At 46.3% G+C, this 22,067-nt stretch overlaps 1 protein-coding gene across 4 annotated transcripts in view; it reads right to left on the bottom strand.

Moving 5' to 3' along the window:
• Window positions 1-2,366: 2,366 nt before the first annotated feature.
• Window positions 2,367-22,067, bottom strand: part of DPY19L1 (dpy-19 like C-mannosyltransferase 1) — a 60,349-nt gene continuing 40,648 nt past the window's right edge. For 2 of the 4 annotated variants that reach the window (XM_036327347.1, XM_036327344.1), the window contains 9 exons: window positions 19,839-19,940; window positions 18,174-18,245; window positions 16,338-16,387; window positions 13,016-13,040; window positions 12,045-12,164; window positions 10,277-10,451; window positions 9,257-9,356; window positions 8,158-8,283; window positions 2,367-2,839 (listed from right to left, as the gene is read on the bottom strand). In XM_036327347.1, the coding sequence (XP_036183240.1) occupies window positions 2,683-2,839; window positions 8,158-8,283; window positions 9,257-9,356; window positions 10,277-10,451; window positions 12,045-12,164; window positions 13,016-13,040; window positions 16,338-16,387; window positions 18,174-18,245; window positions 19,839-19,940 (927 nt within the window). In that variant the 3' untranslated portion in view covers window positions 2,367-2,682. Of the gene's footprint in view, window positions 2,840-8,157; window positions 8,284-9,256; window positions 9,357-9,383; window positions 9,607-10,276; window positions 10,452-12,044; window positions 12,165-13,015; window positions 13,041-16,337; window positions 16,388-18,173; window positions 18,246-19,838; window positions 19,941-22,067 lie in introns of those variants that run through there. The other 2 variants (XM_036327345.1, XM_036327348.1) reach the window with 2 other exon arrangements.

Below are 22,067 nucleotides of genomic sequence, written 5' to 3'. Positions count from 1 at the left end.
ATAAGCCATCTCAGTGTGTGATGCCACAGGTACAAGAAGAGCGTGGGCAAGCCCAGCGCCCCTCCCCAGGACGAAGCAGCTCCGCTCTGCCAGCCCCGCCCTCGGTTATCCGCTGGCACCAGGAGGCTGGACACCCCCGGGTCAGGGAGGAAGCGAAAATAACAATGAACAACCAAGTACTCCTCGTATTTTCATGATCTTTTTTATTTAACATACATAGTACATGTAAACAACCGGCATAAAAGTCATAAAAATACAATGCTCCTCTGTCACATCACCGTGTTCCTGACGCACCCTCCCCTCTCCTCACCCGCCTCACTCTAACATGCACTGCTTCTGCCAAGCGCTGCCAGGGGCTGAGCTTCTAGAAATACTGCCCCGGCTTCGTTTGTTCCTGTCAGAGCACAGCTGTCTTTATCGCCTCCTTGCCCATCCTTACCTTCCTTACACCAAAGCAAAAATATCTTTAAATGCTAAAAAATGTGTAAAATACTGAACTTCAATACTGTTTTGTCACATTTATGAAACCTACTACTATGCTGTGTTGCCATAAAAAGAGATTTAGAATCTGCAGCAGCGGCTGCCCCCGGACATGACCGTGACCGTGACGGTAACCGGGACGGAGCGGGCCGCGCGGCCCGAGGCCTACCCACACAGTCGGCCGAGAGCAGAACCAGAGCTTGCTGGGAGCCGAGGTACAAATACTGACACACGTGACCTGGAATGACACCAGCGTGACCGCTTTACCCTCCCCCAGCACAGGAAGCAGCGGCCACTGTATCTAATGTCCAATCATGACATGGGAGCTTATTGGGAAGGAAATCACTGGTGGGGGAGGGACAGAGAATGACTTTAAAAGTACCATTTCTTAAAAGCCTTGTTCCCGCTGAACATACAAAAGAGCCGCACTTGGGTGGGAAACAGCTGCAGACGGAGGGGTGCGCTTCCCTCCACCGCCCCACACGCCCATCCTGGGGGCACGGGTCCCTCTTCCCATTTTTCTGGGTCAATTCTCCTCCTCAGCCACAACTCCCCTGGCCACTTCCCAAGAAGTAAAAGTCACCCAGCAACGGCAAAGGGGGGGAGGCGGGACGAGCACCTAAAGACAGGGACAGAATGGGGGGGCGGGCAGGGGGGCTGGAAGGACGTTCCCAGGACTCAGGCCTGGGGCTGCACGCTCAGGTCTGCTCTAAGCTGGCCCGGCTGGTCCTGGGTCTGTGAGGAGGCAGAGACAAGCGCGATGCCTGGCTCCCGGGTGGGCACCGGCACCCCCGCCGAGACTCGGGGCTCAGGGCCTCCAGTGAGGCTAACGGGCCTGTGGTTAGAGGACGCTGCATGACTCAATGTGCAGTCCGCCAGAGGCACGGTTTGCTTAGAATTTAAAATCTTAAAACCGTTTCTCAGAGCTACAAGGACTCACTGTTCTGAAAAATCTCATTTCACACAACTTCTAGAAAACAAAAATTCATAGGAGGAACTCAAAGGAGGTTTGGAAATTTTTAAAAATAAAAATAAATAGGAAGAAAAATATAAAGAGGAAAGCTGAATATATTCATTCCTCACACTGAAATGGTTTTTAGAACCAAAATGGTAAGGCTTAAGGCTTTGTCTTATTAAAGACAGGCAATTTTAAAAGTAAAATATAAAAACTCCATTCAATATTATTATTCATTTACTTTCTGACAGAAAAATTAGTCATGTTGTAGTATATCTTAATAGTAACAGAAAAGCTACCACACACTACAGTCTATTGTTCCACTGTAAATTATGTCTACAGAAATATACATTAGTTTCTGGATGTATTACATTTGAGGTTGTTCAAAATAGTTTTTCTTAAAACTACAATTAAACATGAAAAATTTTAAAAGTGGTTTAAAGGTATTAAAATATACACATTTGAATAATACTAAAAATGAGAAAATATACACTCGCCATTAAATATTTTTAAACCAAGAATAAGTACTTGATAAGGAACTAACTGAGTAAATACCACTGATTTGACAAAGAATGCTGGGCTGGGGGAGAGGGAGGAGGGAGAAGAAACGCTAACACCACACTGTTGGCTGGCACAGCAATGGACCTGGCCATTCTGTCTTAGAGTCTGGATTATTAAAGGGCAGGAAATGCTTCGTTAACAAGAGCAACAAAGAATGAAAGCACACGGAGAAGGGAAGTAAACAGGTAACCACCCAGCAACCACCCCTGGCAGCCCTGTCTACCCTTATGACAGGGACCAGCAGGGCTGAGGAGCGCCAATGATCACTGGCATGTCCCAAAGACAAGAGCAGGAGGCAGATGCAAAAGCAAGGGCATTAATGGTCCATAAACTGTGAAATCAGCCCCCACAGAGTTCAGAATTGACCATATTTTCATATCATCTTTGTCATCACCTATTTATTTTGTAGACAGGTAGCTTTGCTCCTTTTAGCACAAATGTTTAAGTCAAATACAAGCATATACTCATTTGCATAGCAAATTTTAAGGGGTGCATTGAAATAGTACCCAATTCATAGTGGTATACATACTTTTACAATCAGAATGACATTCGAATAGATCAAATAAAACACTATCCTATTTGAAAACAGTTAGCTATAAAAGTTTTTGGGATCCGCTTAAAAACAAGGCATGAGTTATTAGCAAAACGTTAAAACCATGAGTGATGCCCTTCTCTGTAGGCCGCGGTCATTCTCCTATAACTTCTAAGACTTTGTAAACACTATTCTGGAACACGGTGGTGAAGTGTGGCTCGGAGTCCTTCACCAGGAGGTTACATAAGGGCGGCTTCCCAGCGTTGGCGGGGTCCTCCACATCCCAAATCTCGGGCATGCTGCAGCCGGGCCTGCAAGATTCACACACAGGGAACCAGGGGGCGTCAGAAGGCGCGGGTGAAGCAGGGCACACACTGTCTATCCTGCCCTCCCTCCTTTCACCTGCTCCACGTCAACTAACTGAGTTTAAAAAATCCAATCAGAGTAATTTACACTTGTGTGAGCCGCCCTAAGCCCTCCTTAGAACAAGGAGGAACACAGCAAAGCTAATGCTAAAGAAACAGATGTACAAAGTATATGAATGCAGTGATGGGGGAAGAGCTTGGTCACCTTCTGCCTCAGCTACTTACCAAAATGTGCATTTGGACAGTTCGCTCAGCCTCACCCCCACATTTCCAAAATGGGAAAAACCCCTGGCTTGGATGTGTATAAGGATTAATAGAGACACTGTATCTGGCATGGTAACCAGCATGTAGGAAGAGGTAATCTATTACATTAATTTTACAAATTTTAATTGGCAAGCATACTTAGTTCATATTTATGCAACTTTCCATAAACTGTATTCCAGAATGAGCCAACTTCAAGAAAATGCAGTAGTGTTAAACTCACATCTTAACTGAACCCATAATTCAATCTTGAAAACGACATATTTTTTTTTAAAGAACAGTATAAGTAAAATTGGTATTATGTGATATTTGCCCAAATAAGATTAAGATCTTCGCGATAACTCGAACATTTATTTTAAATCTAAAATTGTTGGCTTTTGTTACGGTTCACAATTTCCTTTTAAAGATTTTTATCTTATACTCCAAAATACCAGTCTTTTCTTTTAGAGCTTATGACTTTTGTCTTGTTTAAGGAATTCTTCCATACCACACTATCGTGAACACATACACTGTGTATTCTCCCATGAAAGTTTTAAGTTTGCTGTGTGCACTTAGACCTAGAACTCATCTGTAATTAATTTCCTGTATGGTGTGAGGTAGAGATTTGATTTTAAATTTTTCCATACAGAAAGCCCAGTGGCTCTTGGTCCAATTATTGCTTATCAAATCCATCCTCACATGCCCACTGTTCAGTAAGTGACACATTACTTTCCAATCTATACTGCCTAATGTTTATAATTACTAAAGTAATCATTGATTCAGCAAGGAATAAAAACTGGATGTAAAAGATATCTGGTGAAACGCTGTTGAGAAAGAGGAATGAACAAATGGCCTCTACATACCACTCTATAGATTTCTTATTAAAAATAAAGGAAAGCTGTCTCCTTAAACTAGAGAGAATGGGACATGCTTCAATCACGTGAAGGGACTTAACTTCACGGATGACAGAACAGAGGGATGTGCACTCCCAGGGGACACGGAATGGGAAGCGCAACCATTTCTCTGCCAAACTGAGCCTCGTCCAGAGGATCGCAGGGCAAGTCACATGTGGGACGTGCTTACAAGATGCTGGCCCCATTCATAAAACAGAAAAGGTGAATGCAAGTTCACAACCTTCTGTTCGCTTTGAGAAATTTAAAAAATAAAAACGACAGAAAATACCCTCTCTTTTCTCCTGCAAGCAGGGAGCTCAGGAGCGGGGAGTTTCTGCTTGCTGTGTAGTTCCCCCTCTGCTGCCATTGGCCTGCAGTGTGGTAACCGCCTGGCCTCAGCTCCTGGGAGAAAACGAGAAGGTACACAAGCCGAGCCCCATCATGTGTGTGCTCAGTGTCCGGAGATACTAACCTGGGGGATAACAGGTTAGAGAAAGTCACTTCCTCCGCTTCCTGCCTCCCTACTTCTGCTGAACACACACAAGGGCAAGTCAAGGAGAAATTATAGAGCGTTGACAACTCATGTTTTGTCATAGTTGCTTCACTTTTTTCTAAGAGAAAAAGCCATTCCCAGTAAGTCCCTTTATTCCCAATGGCAACCCCACTCCCTCCTCTCCACCAGGAGGCGAGCACAGTGGCGGAATGCAATCCTTTCTCTTTTCACAGCATCTTTACTTAGAGGTAATCAATCATCCAGAAAGTGTCCGAACAGACCTACCAAAATAAAACATGGAAGTCAGCGTGCCCTCCCGGGCCATCCTCAGAGGTGACTTCTGCAAAGAGCCCAGCACACACTCTGCCAGACTTTTTCTTCTGGTTCAGACACAGGCACAGGGAGGCACGGGCATTTACGTGGGCTGATGCCCCGGGCTGCTTTTACACAAATGAGATTGTTCTGGGACTCCTCACTGCCAATAAAATGTGGCCCTTTTCCATCTCATTACATAAAGACCAGCTTTCCTCCTTTTAATTGTCGCTGGTACTCCTGTGCATTACCTAACCACTCTCTTACGGGCGGATGTTTAACTGTTTCCCATGTTACCATAATAAAGCGGTGCTTGCATAAACATTTCTGTGCCTCTATCCTTCTGCAAGCTAAGCTTCTAGAAGCAGCACTATCACCCTGACAAAGGGCTACACAACTTTCACGCTGCCTCCATCAAAGGATCTCCACGGGAGGTTTCCCCAATGAGTGTTTGTGTGCAGAGTGTTTGGTGCACATTTTTGCACACCGTGGCTGACAGCAGATTCTCCCGCACTGAGCACACACATGATGGGGCTCGGCTGGTGTACCTTCTCGTTTTCTCCCAGGAGCTGAGGCCAGGCGGTTACCACACTGCAGGCCAATGGCAGCAGAGGGGAACTACACAGCAAGCAGAAACTCCCAGCTCCTGAGCCCCCTGCTTGCAGGAGAAAAGAGAGGGCAGAGCTGCCTTTGGGAGACTGTCTGCCCAAGTGTAACATCCTTGAGTCCCTATCAAGTTCCCAAAGTCTCCCCAGGCCAGCCGGCTACATCTTCAAACAGCATCAGTGAAAACCTGAATAATTTTCTTCTGAATTCATGTATTTTAATTTCATGTCAACTGTATTATTGGGACTAATGAGAAAGAAAGCAGAGAACTGAGAGTAGTTCATTAAAAGCTCATCTATAACTTGCATTTGAGTGATTTTCATACATGTTATTGGAACACAGAGTGTCAAGTAATAAGGAATAATTAAGGCACACAATTAAGCCCCTTGTAAATGAGATCATATAATTTAGGGCTCACCCAAGTGCTGGGCATGAACCGAACACTAGATAAATATTAGTCCCTGTCCTTTCTTCTCGTATGTGAGTTCCCCATTCGCTCCTCTGTTCTGACAGGTTGCTCTGTCCCCGTGGCACGCAGGTGTCTCGGGCCGGCATGGCTGAGCTGGGAGCAAGGGCCCAGGCGGGGGAGAAGGAAGAGCCCAATGCAGGTGGAAAGTCTGCCAAGAAACTCCGTCCATCCCATGGCTACGGCAGGCCTTGCGATCAGTCTTTCTCCCCCGCCTCCTCTCTGAGCGCCTGTTTGCTTCCCTATTAGAACGGAAAGCACAGCATGCGTTTTGTTTCAAGGACTAAGCCCTGAGATTTAGCATCAGTCTGGCTGCAATCTTGCAGCAGATCGAGTGTTGTTTTAGTAATGGAGTGGGGATAACAGGTTAGAGAAAGTCACTTCCTCCGCTTCCTGCCTCCCTACTTCTGCTGAACAAACACAAGGGCAAGTCAAGGTCCCCATGGGACTCCAGCACCCCCACCATCCACCTCTGAGTCTTGGTGCTGGCAACAAGCTCTGTCTAGATGGGTGATTCACTGCTGATGTTTAGGGTGCAGATTAACTGCCTGAATAAGTTCCTAAAGTTGTCTTCTCCCCCATCATGTACAGAAAGCAGTGCTCTGCTATTAGTACGTGAACTACTCCACCCACGCACATCCCGGGCGCTCCCACAGCACCTCAGCACCCATCCACACTATTCTGCAAGGGCCCAGGGGAACACGAAGACTCTTGAGCCAAGGCTCATCATTAGCTTGGGTGGGGGGAGGAGCATGAAACATGACATTTCTGTCCCAGGAACCTACAGCTGCCTCAGGCTGGCAGAGCCTTGGGAGTGAGGCCGAGGCACAAAGCAGACCCCAGCACGGTGGAAATCGCCATCAAAAAATGGAGTGCTGGCCGGTGTGGCTCAGTGGTTGAGAGTCGAACTATGAACCAGGATTCCCAGTCAGGGCACATGCCTGGGTTACGGGCTCAGTGACCAGTGTGGGGCATGCAGATCAAAGATTCTGTCTCATCATGGATGTTTCTATCTCTCTCTCCCTCTCCTTTCCTCTCTGAAATCAATAAAAATATATTTTTTAAAAGGAGTACTTCTGACAGCAGATGTCAGCCCCATCCAGTTATTACAAAGTCCTCACAGAAGTATGAGAAGAGTTAAGAGTTTTCTGTCCTAAATTTACCCAACGAAGTTAGTTAAGATGGGTATACGAATTTCATATACATTCTTATGTTCAAAAAGACTTCAAGCATTTTCTAAAACATGACTCGAAGAACAATAACATTTTCCATAAATCCTGATTCAAGTCAAGTAGCTTGGGACATATTCACAGAAAAACCGTTCAACAATCAACAACTGTTCGAGTTTCCTGGTGGGCAATGCTGACCAACCGTGTCCCAGAATTGTTTTCCCTCCTGAGTCCATATATAATTAGTGTGTCTGAACACCCTTGTGTACCACGGAAATACATGGTGAGTAAGTAGGACCAAGCCACCGACACAGCAGTCTCCTGACGGCTTCTGTTCAGCTAAAGAGCAGTGAGAATGAGCAGCATCCCATAAACATCCCCGGTTTCTGGTGAGACGCTCCAGTCCTTGCTCCGCCGGGAACCCATGCTTTGGTGTGTCAGCAGCAAGCTGCTGTCATCAGCTATCCAGCCACCCAGTGCAGCTAACAGTCCACCGTGGAGCTCACAGTAGCTCTGAGGGTCTTACTAACTCTTGCTGCTTACACCCTTAGTGAGCGGCTCTTGAAAACAGGCATTTTTTAAAACGATAAACCCAAGAGCATATAGGTCAGAGTAAAAGTAGCCATTTTCCCACTCAAATACGACGTGGAAACAGCAGAGAGGTTTTGTCTAAGCTGCAGGGGTGGCAGGGATGGTGGGGACAAAGGAGGCCCTGACACTCAGCGCCTCCCCATGTCATCACAACCAGACTCTCCATGTGGTCTCAGACTCTGCAAGTCTTTTGAGAGAAAATACATCCAATGTGAAATAAAAGATTTAAAAAACATCACAGGCAAATAATAATTCAGGAAATTATCAATCAGCGCCTGTATACTGCCTTTAAGGAAGTGTACACGGGCCAATCATTATAAAGAAATAGATATCTGTAATGACAGAAGGGAAAAACTCCAATTCAAACCATTGCCTTACAAATATTTTCCCCTTATACTTTGCTAAATGCTGCCTCCCCCGCACGACTTAACGAAGCGCTTGCCCAGGAGCCTGGCCTGGCGTTCGTGGCTCGTGGTCATCAGACATGTACTCACTTGGATCTCCGCACGCACCACGACTCTTCCAGGATGTAGTAATTCACTTGTAACTTGACCAGCTCTCGCTTCACTTCTTCAGCTGCTTTCCGGCTATACATCGAGTACACTATTTTCGTTCTGGCTCTTTAAAGAAAAATCGAGCAGAAGATTGTGAGATTAAACGGGGCTGGGAGAAGGCGCCAGGGAGGCAGGGCCAGGAGACGCCCCACAGGAGCCCACTCAGGGCATCGGGAGGGAGGTCGGAAGGAAATGGGAGGAGGGGGCACCGGACCTGGGAGAGGGGTTCCCACACTTGGGCTTTCTGGCTGTTTGCTTGGTTTTGTTCTAAGGCGTCACTCTCACAAGTAAGAGGGGGTGGGAGGCGCTACACAAGCACAAGATGGGCTCCTTCGCGCTGCACCAGCCCAGCCCTGACCCCGACAGTCAGCGGGCAGCGGCTCTGCATTTCGTCCCTAGGTTTGTAAAAGCTAAAATTATTCAACATACTGCTCTGGAAACTAGCTTGCCAGGAATAATTTTTTTTTAATCATGTAAAGCTTTTTATTTATAAAATGTATATCCCACTGCTATTACTAGGACTCACCCAGTCCCTTATGAAAGGAATGACTTGGCCTACCCTAGGAAACACACGGGAATGGAGTCTATTTCCTTTTCAAAGAGGGCATACTTTACGTTTTTAAGAAAAAAAACAGTAAAAAACAAAACACAACATTTTAACAGGTTATCCTGGTGAAAACCAGAATAAAAGCCTCTTTGAATGGAATTCCAGAAAAATGGGCCATGAGAGAACCTTCACAGAAGCTACAGGCTGAGGAGTCTCCGGGAGCCGAGGAGGACGAGTACTAACCTAATGTTTGGGATTCGTGACCCGACTGGGCTGGCACGCGGGGACTTCCTCAGCGCCTGGTGAGATGATGAGCCCCGGGGTGGGCTGTACTGCCCTATGGAGCCTCACGTTTTGCAAGTAACGCAGCATCTCACCAGCATTCCTCCCACCTCTGTAAGTCCCAGCTAACCCCGTCCTTCCTGAAACCTTATTCTGCTGGCCCCCACACTATGAGTATGAAAATGTGTTTTCAGGGAGAGAATCGTGTACCTCAGTCCTGCATCTTCATAATGTGGATGGTTGACAACGGGCCGAAGTGCGGAGAGTTTCACACTCGCCATCGTGGGCATGGCGCCCGCAAACACCGCGTCTGCAAAGCAGGAGCCACGTCTTAGGAGGACACTCAACTCAAAGAAGCGGAGCCCAGCTGAAGGGGCTGCAGCCCAGAGAGGTGGTCCCTGAACCACCCAGGGCAGAGCCAGAGTGGAGTCCGACGGCCGATAAAGCAGCAGCCGAGACCCCGCTCCGTGAGGCCTTCTCCTGGGAGACTGCCTCATCATCTCATAGCGAGGGTTTTTGTGTTTTGTTTATTGTAAACATCTTGGGTATCTTTCCTGATTCTAGGAAAGAAGTAACAAATTGACTCAGAAACTTTTATAGAACCAAAAATTTCTGAAGATGATTTCATATTCAGTCATTTGATACTCAGATGACAACAAAATCTCCCTCTTTAAACATAAAGATCCCATGAGTTCATTTCAAGAAGGAATTTGGCTAAGATTAAAAATTCATGAAGAAAACAAGCATAAAAATTACTTTAAATTGTGGCATGTAAAACTTTAAAAAAGTTGGAATGTATGGAAAACAGCAAAATTAATTACTAAAAAAATAAGCCTCGCATTTCCTTTGCAAACCACTTAAGCAAGATTGACACCGTGCCTGGCCCGCGTGGCTCAGTGGTTGAGAATTGGCCTATGAACCAGGAAGTCATTGTTCCATTCCCGGTCAGGGCATATGCTAGGGCTGTGGGCTCAATTCCCAGCATGAGGCATGCAGGAGGCAGCTGATCAATGGTTCTCGCATCATCGATGTTTCTATCTCCCTCTCCTTCTCCCTTCCTCTCTGAAATCAATAAATTAAAAAAAAAAAAAAAAAAAAAAAAGACTGACATCTCTCTTCTGGATAATCCATGAGCAGCGCTGCCTAGAAAGAGTAAAGCTATTGGCAGTGACTCGGTTCAGGGTTTTGCAGTGATGTAAAATTTGGGAAAAACACTACTTTTCTTTTTACCTGGTTTGGTACTATATTTGATCCATTCTATAAGTTCTTCTTGTGGCAAATTGCTGAATTCCCCTACAATATTCCACTGGGTTTGCAGATTTGCAGAACCTTGTATCGACATTGCTGCTAACAGAGCAAAAACAACAGCACCCGGGTGTACTTTGCAAAAGAGCCATCCAAAGAGCTGAAACCAAGTCAAAGACACATGGGCAGTTAACTGTCAGTAGGAAGCAGCATGTTTCCAACACACACACATTCTTCCCAGAGAACAACACAGTCTCTGCGAGGCCCCGATAAAGCAAGTTCCAGAAACAGTGCCGTGGAAATCAAAGGATTCTCCCACCAGCCCTTACACTAGTGGGCCGAGATTTAAGCAGCTCTTCTCTCAACTTGCTCGCTCTATTCCCCGTCAGGCCAGGCCAGGCCCACTGCAAAACGAGAACTGGGGCCCCTTGCTCGAAGATTATGAAGATCACAAAAGCCACAGCAGAGCATGGAGCTCAGTGCAGGGTCCTTCCCCAGGCGGCTGTGCATGGAGCACCCACCTCGAGAGGCCAGCCCGGGGCACCTAGGGCCATAGTCTCACTGGGGGGTGGGGGGGGGAGGTGGAGAGGGAGGAGGGATGCAGGGAAAGCTTCCAACCAGCCTCCTTTTCTGTCCAGGCTGCTGGGCACAGGGGCAGAAACAGCAGTCTCCCTCCATCGACCCTCAGAAAGCAGTGCCTCTCAAACCTAACAATACTCTGCCTGGGAACCGGAGGCCGGCTGGTGGTGTCCTTATTCGGATGGCCCACTCTCAGTAACAACAGGTGCCGCTATCATTCTCTCCCAAAGATTACTCCCAAAGACACACAGAAAATGGTGCTTTTAGGTATTCCACCACTGCTCCACCCTCCTCCCCAGAGTGTGGTTAGACGCTAAGTAAATACTGCTAAGTTGTAAAGAGGTACTGTTCCACACAGGGCCACCTGATTGATGAAAGGTGACACGGTGGCCCTAGCCATTTGGCTCAGTGGATAGAGCATCAGCCTGCAGACTGAAGGGTCCTGGGTTCGATTCCAGTCAAGGGCACATGCCTAGGTTGCAGGCTCTATGCACAGGCTGCAGGCTCGATCCCCAGGAGGGGACGTGCAGGAGGCAGCAGATCAACGATTCACTCTCATCACTGATGTTTCTATCTCTCTCTCCCTCTCCCTTCCTCTCTGAAATCAATAAAAATATTTTTTTAAAAAAAGAAAAAAAAAGAAAAGGTAACTCGGTGGAAGCATAAATCTGTGACTACAGAGCAAGGAGGCAGGTATCCAGGAAAAGTAAGCAGCAAATAACCAGCAGGCTTCAGCTCAATTTTAAAAGGGAACGCACTGAAGCTAGGGATACACTGTGCATACCTGTACTCAATGAAAACATTGTTAAGCTCAATACTGGAAAACATGCAACTTGAAAGTACGTATCAAATAAAATCAACTGTTACAATACTTTATGATATGAATGTCAAAGCAAACAAATTATTTCTACAATTAAGCTCTGCTTCCCATCAACATCTGTAGTAACCATTCCTGAATTCACTGCACTGCTGTTGTTTGTCAAGGACTATTCTAGAAGTTAGGAGATAGAACATGATCAGCTTTGGCTTTTTGGAATAATCAGTACAAAACCATGAAAAGCTTCCATGATAATCACTTCAGAACTCTGGGTAATTCAATATTGTCTTAGGGACCCTCAACAACAAAGCTGTGAAGTTATCACAGCGGCTACACGCCAAGGAGCCACGGCCTTACCTGTCTCGAGCAGATCAGGGAAGCCATGACACACATGTGTGGTGTCAGGAAGAGTTTCAGTCTCATGATTAAAATACCGAGGGCTGTGTACGCGACCAGCTGCAGTGCATGGTACACCAGCTGGAAGGAAAGGAGACAGGTTCACTCCTACTGTCTGTGACGTTTGAGACTATAGCGTCAAAACGGTGGACACACAGAAAAGGGTACTGCTTCTTAGTAACAACACTTTCATTTCTGAAATAAACAAGCCTTCACATTCACTGTTCAACTTCTCCCCTCTGTCTGAGGGCTCAAATTCCGTCACTGAGGCACATTTCTGAATCTACCTCTCGCTACCAGGTCCCGGTGGGAGCGGCAACCAGAAACAGCTGCGGTTCAAGCTCCCAGCGCTCTGCCCTGGCCGAGCCATCAGAACCAGGTGGGAACGTGCACTGCAGCATCACTAGCTGCAGGCGCCAGGCTTGTGCTAAGAGCAGATCGTGAGGCCTCATCAGAAGGAAAAAAGGGTAATTCTTGTAACTGAGTGGGGTGGCAGAAGTTAACTAGACATATTGTGATCATTTCGCAATGTATGTACATTTGAATCATGTGTTGTAGCTCAAACTATAATATAATGTTATATGTCAATTATATCTCAATTTAAAAAGAAGAGTAAGGGGAAAAACCCAGGCTGAATCACCAGGAGCTGGGAGTAGCAGCAGTCACATCTCCGAAGCCCGGGCAAGGTGAGCCGAGGGGAAAGCAATCCCAATCCGCGTGCCTCTGAATGGTTCCAGAAATGAACTGCCACCACCGTGGGGATCCCACAGGGGACCAAGTGAGTTTCCTACTTAACAGTGACCAGTCCCGCTTGTCGCATTCTCAGCAAACACGTGCAGGCCTCATCTACAGATGAGTAGTGACATTACTAATAAACTCAGAAGGTGGGACTAGGAAAAAAGTCCAAATATATACAAACATTAAGTCTTTACCTCTCCGTGCTCACACTGGTGGTTTCTGCAATGGGAAAAGAAACACTACTATTAAATCACGGTGGGAGCACTTCCTTCAATTGTTTGCATCTTTATCTTACAAATGTGAGTTTTACAGCTCCTGGAGCAGTCCCTCAGGGCGCATCTATGTAAAGCAAAATAACTAACAGTGATAAACCCAAGCCGGGGCGGCAGCCCTTTAAGACAGTTTCTTGGGAAAGAAATGGCAACGCTGCTCGTGCCATAGACTTGATGCCATGGACGTTTATCAGGCCGACGGGACACGCGGGGAGCCAGCCCTCACTGCAGCCGTCCCAGCAGAGGGGACTGAGAGGAGCTCTGAGGCCTTTGGTGCCAAACCCTGCCTCCCTCCCCCATGCTCCCTCAGCTCCCCCTGAACTGTAGCTGCTACGGAGACCATTTAGGAAGCCACATAGAAGATTTTTTCAGCAGCATCTCTGGAATACAAACAGCCTCAAAATGCCATCTTTAGCTTTGACAGCTTGAACTTCCCAGGAGGATGTGTACATGAAGGCTCACACATCCTCCTCCGACCCCACCCCGCGCCCCGCCCTACAGATGCCTTCACAGTCCCGAGAGCAACCTTGAACATGGGAATCCGGGCACGCCACACCCTGCCCAAACCCTCCACTGGGTCCTCCGGTAACGAAGAAACTCAAATCCCTAACACGCTGCCCACCGCCTTCCTAAGCTGGGCCCCACTCCTCATCCTTGGGTCACATCCCCTCTTGATCACCAAGCTCTAGTTACACAACTCATGCTGCTGCTGCCAACCTAGAGGCGCCCTGTCCCCCCATTCGGTCCCCCTCCTCGATCACTCCCACATCATCTCCCTTTTACCGCCTCATACAAGACACACTGTCATGGGTTTATTGACTATCATCTCTCCTCTACGAAACGAACCCCTCAGGAGGACAGGGTGCAAATCCATCCACAGGCTCCATGTCACTGAGCACGGATGACACTGGACGTGGCGTGGGGAACAAGGTGGGAAATGCCCTTTGCCCCCATGCAGCTTACACAAAAGGGGAAGGAGAGGGAAAGCAAAGGAAGGGGATCCGGTACTCACATCCCATATTCACTCATCTCTCCCGCCTGCTCCCCTTCTACACTGGCATCCGACTCGGGCACTCACGCGCAATGAAGTGTCAGGGAACCAGACCTCAAAGCCCTGCCCTACTCCGGTGACCCTGCTAGCCCCGTGGGCTCTGCAGTTACTTCCGCAGCCAGCGGTTCTCCCAGGGCCGCTCTGCGTCTGGACAGGCCCGCCCTTCTCCTCCAGAGCTGCCTCACAGCTGTGGCTTCGTGTCTTGTCATCTGTACAAACCTTCAAGCTCTTTGGGAAAAACTCCGTCTCCAATGGAGAGAAATGTTGGCGTTTATACCAGAAGCCTTCCCTGCCCTGCCCCCCCACCCCTATCCCGCTCCACCCCACCTCCCACCCCCGTCAAAGGCTCCAGGAATAAACACGGCCACAGCCACAGCCACAGCCATAGCCACAGCCACAGCCACAGCCGTTTCTAAATGAGAACGAGGACTGTCTCGGGGTACGTGCAACCATTTCTCTCTGGTTGGTAGAAACTCACAGGTGAGAGAATAAGACTGTGTGTGTTCAAGTTATAAAAGAAAATACAAACACATAAACTTCACCTCTATCCCCGCCCCAAAACTCCGACAAAAGTGTGGAAGTCGAATTGAAACTTCCTTTACTCCGTCCTCCAGTCCATGCTCTCAGTCAGTCATTAGTTTCATCCTTCCAGATCCTTCCTATGCACAAATAAGTGTACACAATCTTCCTATTTTAAACAAAAGTAGAACCATCCTATATAAGGTTTTGTAACTTTGTATTCAATGACGTGTGATGGAAATATGTCCATGAAGACAGCCAGCACCCATCTATGACTGGGTCCTAATTAAGCCAATCCCTTACTTGTGGACACTGGGTTGTTCCCACGGTTCACCGAACACCCCCACCACGCGCATCTCTGTGCATTATCTCTGCGTTGCTGTGAGCACTGAGCACGGAGAGGACGCGCTGGCATGGAGAGAAGTGCTGGCTGAAGCACAGCCCCACCGTACCTCTCCCTGTGCCATCAAACTTCCAGAGGTACAGTATTTAAGCACAAATGGTGATGCACGCTGAGAGAATCAGAAAGGGGTGATGGTGAAGAATAACAAGCAAGAGACAGGAAGCTACTCAGGAATGATGGTCAGGGAGAGCTTCCTGAGGAGGTGACATTATGTAAGGATTAAAGGCGTTGGCCATACAAAAGAGCCAGGCTATGGGGCCAGGGGAGGGGCAGGTATGGGCTGGGCGGGACCACTGCCAAACCGCAGAGGCAGGGAACCACTTGCCTGTTCAGGGGCAGAAAGGGAAAGGAGAATTCGTTCTTCTCTAAATTGCTAGTAATGGGTTTTTATCATTTTTCTTATTTATTGAAATTCTTTATATAAGACTAGAGGCCCTGTGCATGGCATGTGTGCACTGGTAGGGGGTGTGGCCTGTGGGGATTGCCCACTGTGGGAGCACTGCTCATCCCGGTTAGTTGAGCGGCACTCCCACTGTGGGAGCGCACTGACCACCAGGGGGCAGCTCCTGCATTGAGCGTCTGCCCCCCGGTGGTCAGTGTGCATCATAGCGCCTGGTCGACTAGTTCTGCCGTTTGGTCGCTGGGCTTTTATTATATAGGATGGCCCTTAGTCCCTTGTTCTTATATTACAAATACTTCCCCCAACTCGTCTTTTTCTTTGAACAATGCTTATAATATCTTACCAAACCCAAGTATGTATCTGGACAACCTTGTCATCTTTTCTTCTAGCTTACAGGTTTTTATGTCAGACTTAACAAGGCCTCTCTAATCCTAAAATTAGAAATGTAATCTCTCGGTTAATTTTGAAGTTTCATTTTTTCCCCCTGTATCTTTGTTCCATTCGAAATTAATTTGCATAGAAAGTGCGGTATGGATCCAGTTTTATATTTCCCTGCTCTTCTCTGGTCCTGAAACCATCGACAGAATCATAGTTTCCCTGCTAAACCAAAACATAACACTGTGTCCCTCAGGCACAGACCATGTGCAGGTCGTGTCGGCCTGGGCTGGATCGGGCGGGGCCTGGAGTGTGGACAGGGGTGTGCTGGGCTCTGCACAGGTAAGAAATAACGAGAAAAACAAAGGCTGACAACCAGGGAAACGACGATTAGCAAATATTGGGCATACAACAGGGAACTATGTAGTTAACACACTGTAAGTATCTACTTTATAATAAGTGGAGGAAGTAGCAACATTATTAATAGTATATTTACCTTAGATGTGTCTGTGGCTTAGTTAAGACACCCCACATGTCACTAATGATCTGCAAAAAGATTTTAAACACTTTAGAATAGCTGTTTGGGGAAAAGCAGAATTTTAACTAAAGTGTCTTCTGAACTTTCAAACCTTTACTTAAATAAAAGTATGAAGAGAAAACTCGGAAAGTAATAATTACGACGACACAGTCTTGCATCTGTAGAGTTCTTGAGCATATCAACACCCGACAACCTGGGCGGGCAGATTTCCCTGTCCTCATTCTGTAAACGAGCAACCAGCTCACTCGGATGGATGAAGCGACCTCCTGGAAGGTGGTGGAGCCTTTTGCTGGGCCTTCAAACTGGCCCTCTAGCTCCCAATCCACACTCAGTGGCTTCTACCCCCCAGGCCTCCCCTTCACACAGACACACGTGACTGAGAATTGCCTTTTCATACTGAGCAGTCACTGGGCGGCCGTGCGGCCTGAAACGCCACCCCCGGCACCATGTCCTCGTGCCACTGCTAACTGGGGTTCACCCAGCTCTTGAAGAGCCGCCGGCTGCTGCCTGAATCTACAGCACTTTCCTAATCACTTTGGATCAATTCTGGTCCAAGGTCCTGCCTCCTGGAACTGGCCATAATTCTAAGGAGCCAAATGAGTGTAATCTTATTTCCAAGTGGCAGGCTTTTAAATATGTGAAATACTGATCCTCTTTCCAGTGGAATCTTCCTTCTTCAATCAAACATCCCCACTTCCTTAGCCCAACCTGGCTTCGTCACCTGCAGCCACCCACATGGTGTCTTTCCCTGCCTCCTGGGTTGCCGACATCTAGTATTTTTTACTTCCTTTTGGGTACGGACCCACATAAAGTGCGCAGAAGGCGAAGGAAGCAGAGCCTGGCAGACAGCAGCACTGACTGGCCGTGAACTGATTGGACGTGGACTGGGCTGAGGCTCCAAGCGGGGTCCTGCACATCCCTGCTGCCCCTAGCTTTCCCATGGACATGAGGTGAGGCTGGGAGCAACCTCTCCCACCTTCCGATTCCACATCTGTCCAAATGGGGACAATAATGTCTGCGTACTTCCACGGGGCTGTCAATTAACCAGCTGAAATAACGCACGTGATATGTTTGGGGGAAGTACAGTACATAATGTGATCGACAAGTATAGTGCAGAATATTCTACAAATATGCAACATTGTGTTAAAACAGACACCACTAGCTACAGATCAGAATCTATCACCTATTATTCTATTACAGATTAATCTCAATTCATTCTCGTAAAATGCCTACGGTTACCTCCACCAACTCTTAAAGAAAAAAGAGAGACCATCACACCCGCTCTTTGCTAAAGACTGCAACTTCCCTACCCTGATCTGTATCTGGGCTTAGAGTTTCAATATCAAAGCCAAGTTGGGAGTCTAAGCATTTTATTGAGTTTAATAATATACTGGTAATATTCTATTTTTCCTTTTGATTAATAATAAATCCAATCCAGGAGTTAGTGAACACTGCGCAGATGGCTTACAAAGGCATGTGTTAAAGATTTTAGGAAGCTACTACATAAGAGTTAAAGCAAGTCAGCAATAATTTACACTGGCGGAAACCATTGTATCTGGGTCATTAAGGTCTCTTTGATCTTGTCTTTCAAATACATGATTATCAAGCCTGAGCCACCCTTTCCCCAGGTCTATTTCCAGCTGGCAGACAGAGGGATGTTTTAAGGGTTATAAGTGTTCGTCCAAGGCTATTAGTAACTGTTGTGCTGGATTAACACATAGCCCAGCACACTCACCTCCTGGTAGGAATTGGAAAGGCTTTACAGTGCGAAAGAGCTGCTAGTGACGGACATACCTTTCTGCCGATCGCAGCAAACACCACCAGGACCACGGGAAGCAGCAGTGTCTTCGTGTACCTCAGTGGAGTCTGAAATTCACAGGGAGGCTTTGTTAGAAGAAGGTGTTATTTTGAATAGACAAAATTTCATTTCAAATAATGAACTAAGTGAAGGGAAACATAAGCATGCACCCAGCCAGGGCCCAATCTAACCACAGACTCCCATTATACAAATGAAGATGCGTTTCCATAGAAACAAATTTCCCCAAAGTGTTGAATCGAAAACACTAACAGATCCTGTCCTCACATGTGAAAGTGTAAAATGTGATGAGAGAGATGACTGTTCACCCTCTGCACCAACTGCCCTAACTACAGGGCCGCCTAACGTTCACTTGCAGTCAGCACGACTCCTTCAAACAGCCCAGGCTTTCCCTGCGTATTTTGTGGGGGAACCTTAGCCAGGCCCGGCTGGCGTGGCTCAGTGGTTGAGCATGGACCTATGTATGAACCTGGAGGTCACAGTTCGATTCCAGGTCAGGGCACAGGCCCAGGTTTTGGGCTTGATCCCCAGTAGGGGGTGTGCAGGAGGCAACCGATCAATGATTCTCTCTCATCATTGATGTTTCTATCTCTCTCCCTCTCCCTTCCTCTTTCTGAAATTGACAAATATATATTTTAAGAAATCAAACCTTAACCATGATCCCATCTCTCTCTGTTTCTCTCTCACACACACACACATACACAAACACACACACACTGATCAATATTTACAAAAAGAATAAAACATTTTGGCATTTCTTTTATAACAGATTTTAAAAACTACTGAAAAAAAACTTCACTAACAAAGCCTGGCACATTGTAATCCTATGCACCTTTCAATAATTTGAGGTCACAGTCTTAAACAATCCTGAACCTGAAATTTCTAAATCGCAATTGATTTGCTTGTCACCAACATTTTCCCTCACAAGACAATTCTATACTATTTACAAAAAAGAAACACGTTTCGTAGATAATAAAGTATCATAAATCAGGGCCACCTGGGTGGTATAATGAGACACAAATATATGTATGTTTGTTGAACCAAACCAGCTCACAAAGTACTGCAAATTCTATTTTCTATAAAATACCATTAAGATAGCAAAGTGCTTTGCTGTGCACGTTGTCTCTCTGCAGCAGGCTGCTCGTGCCCAGTAGCTATGGTACCAAGAAGGGAGTCATCTGTTCGGGAACATTAGGCGACACTGCAGCTTGTCTCTCACTCCACTACACCACTCTCTGGTTTCCGTCTAAACATCTGAGTACAGGTTTAACAGAAAACTGACGTGGGATGAGAACTTGGATAAATCGTATTTCAAAGCAACGCGAACATTCACACACACACCGCAAAGGGAGTGCAGTGCAGTGTAGGAGCCTGAGCTCCCTGGGCGAGTGCTTTGCCTGGAAGAGCCGCTGGAAGGAAGGCCGCCGCCTGGGTGCAGGGTTCTGCACTGTTAAGTGAGAGAGGACCCAGAGTCCAGGGAGCCGTACCAATGTCACTGGGACAGCTGCCTCCAAGCTGCCAGGTTTTCCTTTTCCTTCAAACCCAGATGACAGCACAGGGGGCAGAGTATAAATCACAGGAACACCCTTTCTGAAAAATGAGTGAAACACAACCCAAAGGGAAGACTAGAAACCCTATCTTACCTCCTTCTCCATGAAGTCAAACTCCGCTGCACACGTATACAGTAAAGTATCGAAATCCTTATAGCTGAAGAATTTTGATGTTAGTAAGTTGCCAATATGAGCCTAGTAAGGAATAAAACGAGGTACCATTAGATTAGGCCATTGATTGTAATAATTCATTTTATTCTTAAAAGTACCTAGAAGTAGTTTTCACTACATGATAGAGCTTCCTGTTCCCATACAGTGAGCTTTTGTTAAACAACAAAGCACTATGCCTCCAACTTCCCAGTTCCTTCTTCTTTCACTGACGGGGGAGCTCCAACAGCACCCTGGCTTCCACAGTCAATCCTCAGCAAACAAAGCCTTTACCCCGGGTTTTCCCTGCTCAGTGAACAAGCCCTGGTGCCCTATACTGCACACCAATGCCTCTGCCGAGCCCAGGGGACGGGGGCCTGGTGACCCACAGACACTCTGTCACCCATCAAAGGACAGCGTGCAACGCAGTAAAGAAAAGGACACATCAACTCAGGTTTCTGAAAAGGGACTGGAGCCTTTCTGCAAGAAGCAGGAGACAGGCAGGCTGGGAACAGATGCACCTTTCGGACATCTGTGTAACCTTTATGTTACCAAGTGCTCTTGCTCACCTCACCTCATCTCCCCACAAAGCCATGTGAGAAAGGTAGATTATTTTCACTTAAATGAGACATTTGCCAAACTTCCAATTCCTTATTGTCTTAAAAAGGGATAATAAGAAAAGGGGGGAAATGACATCTAAAACAAAGCCTAACTAAAATCCCAGGGGGTATCCAGATGACAGGGGGTCAGGGTGAGGAGGAACTGAAGGGTGGTGGGGGCATGCTCAACAATTTCAAAGCACTTTCTTTTGCTGGAGAAGAAATGTGTGCCAATGGCTTTAAGAAATCAATAGGAGAACAAATAGCACCTAACACAGCCTAAGAAAACTGTGTCCAATGAAAAGGAGAGAAATCTAAAGAGTAAGAAAAATAGTTGGGAAATCTCAAATAAAATGCAAGAAATAGGCCCAACTGTAATGATAATTGTCTGCCATATAAATAAAGAGCTTACTTCACTAATTAAAGAACAGCTGCTCAAATTGGGTTTAAGGGGAAAATAATCCAATATTATATTGTCTCTGCAAGACATACTTCAAACCAAAGTCTGCAGGAAGGCTGAAAATAGAAGAGAACAAGACACACCAGAGACTGAACCAAAGACGCCTAGGTCAGCGACTATGATGTCTCACAAAACTGAATTCAAGCAAGATGATACGGAAGAGGACGGCTAGTATCATACACTGACAGAATGAACAGCAAAGCACGATCATACCAATCATGAGCATATTTACATTTAACTTCACAGATTCAATTTGTACAAAAGAAAACAACCACCTGTCTGGTGTGGCTCAATGGTTGAGCATCAACCTATGAATCAGGAGGTCACAGTTCGATGCCCAGTCAGGGCATATGCGCCCCAGGTTGCAGGCTTGATCCAGGGGGCCTGCAGGAGGCAGCCAATCAATAACGCTCTCTCATCATTGATGTTTCTCTCTCTCTCCCTCTCCCTTCCTCTCTGATATCAATAAAAATATATTTAAAAGAAAACAACCTAAAAACTGTAGAGGAAATAGGTAAGCGGACAGTGTTCAATAGAGAGCGCCGAATCCTAACCACTAGACCACCAGGGAAGACAAGGACAGTGTTCAATAGAGATGTTAAATATTTACGTCTAAAATACAAACGGCAGACAAATGTTAATATAAAATCTGAATAATACTACTAATAAGCACACAAACATGAAATACAAACTTCACAAAGAGAGAATACGTGTTATCCTTAAACAAAAGTAAAATGTTTTCAAAAAAGTTCACATGCTATGCTGCAATAAATTTCAGTCATACAGTACTAACTGTATGTTTTTAATCACAAATACAATAAAATCGGAAAATGATAACTATAAAGGGCTTTAAAAATCCTTTTGGCTAGAAATTAAATAACGTAAAATTTAACCTCAAGGTTAAAAAGAGAATCATAAAATAGTTCATTGTAAGAGACACACAAAAAGTCCTGCTTGTATGGAAATTTATAGCTTTAATGTATTTATTGGAAAATAAGAGAGGCTGAAAACAAAGGAGCCACACACTTTCCCTCAAGCATCAGAAAAGGCTACAGAACAAGCCCACAGCAGCGAGGAGGATGACAGAACTGGTGACAAAGGGAAACACAATAAAGC

The sequence above is a fragment of the Myotis myotis genome, unplaced genomic scaffold, assembly GCF_014108235.1.
Source record: "Myotis myotis isolate mMyoMyo1 unplaced genomic scaffold, mMyoMyo1.p scaffold_m19_p_11, whole genome shotgun sequence".
NCBI classification, from domain to species: domain Eukaryota; kingdom Metazoa; phylum Chordata; class Mammalia; order Chiroptera; family Vespertilionidae; genus Myotis; species Myotis myotis.
This window is presented reverse-complemented; position numbering and strand designations above follow the sequence as displayed.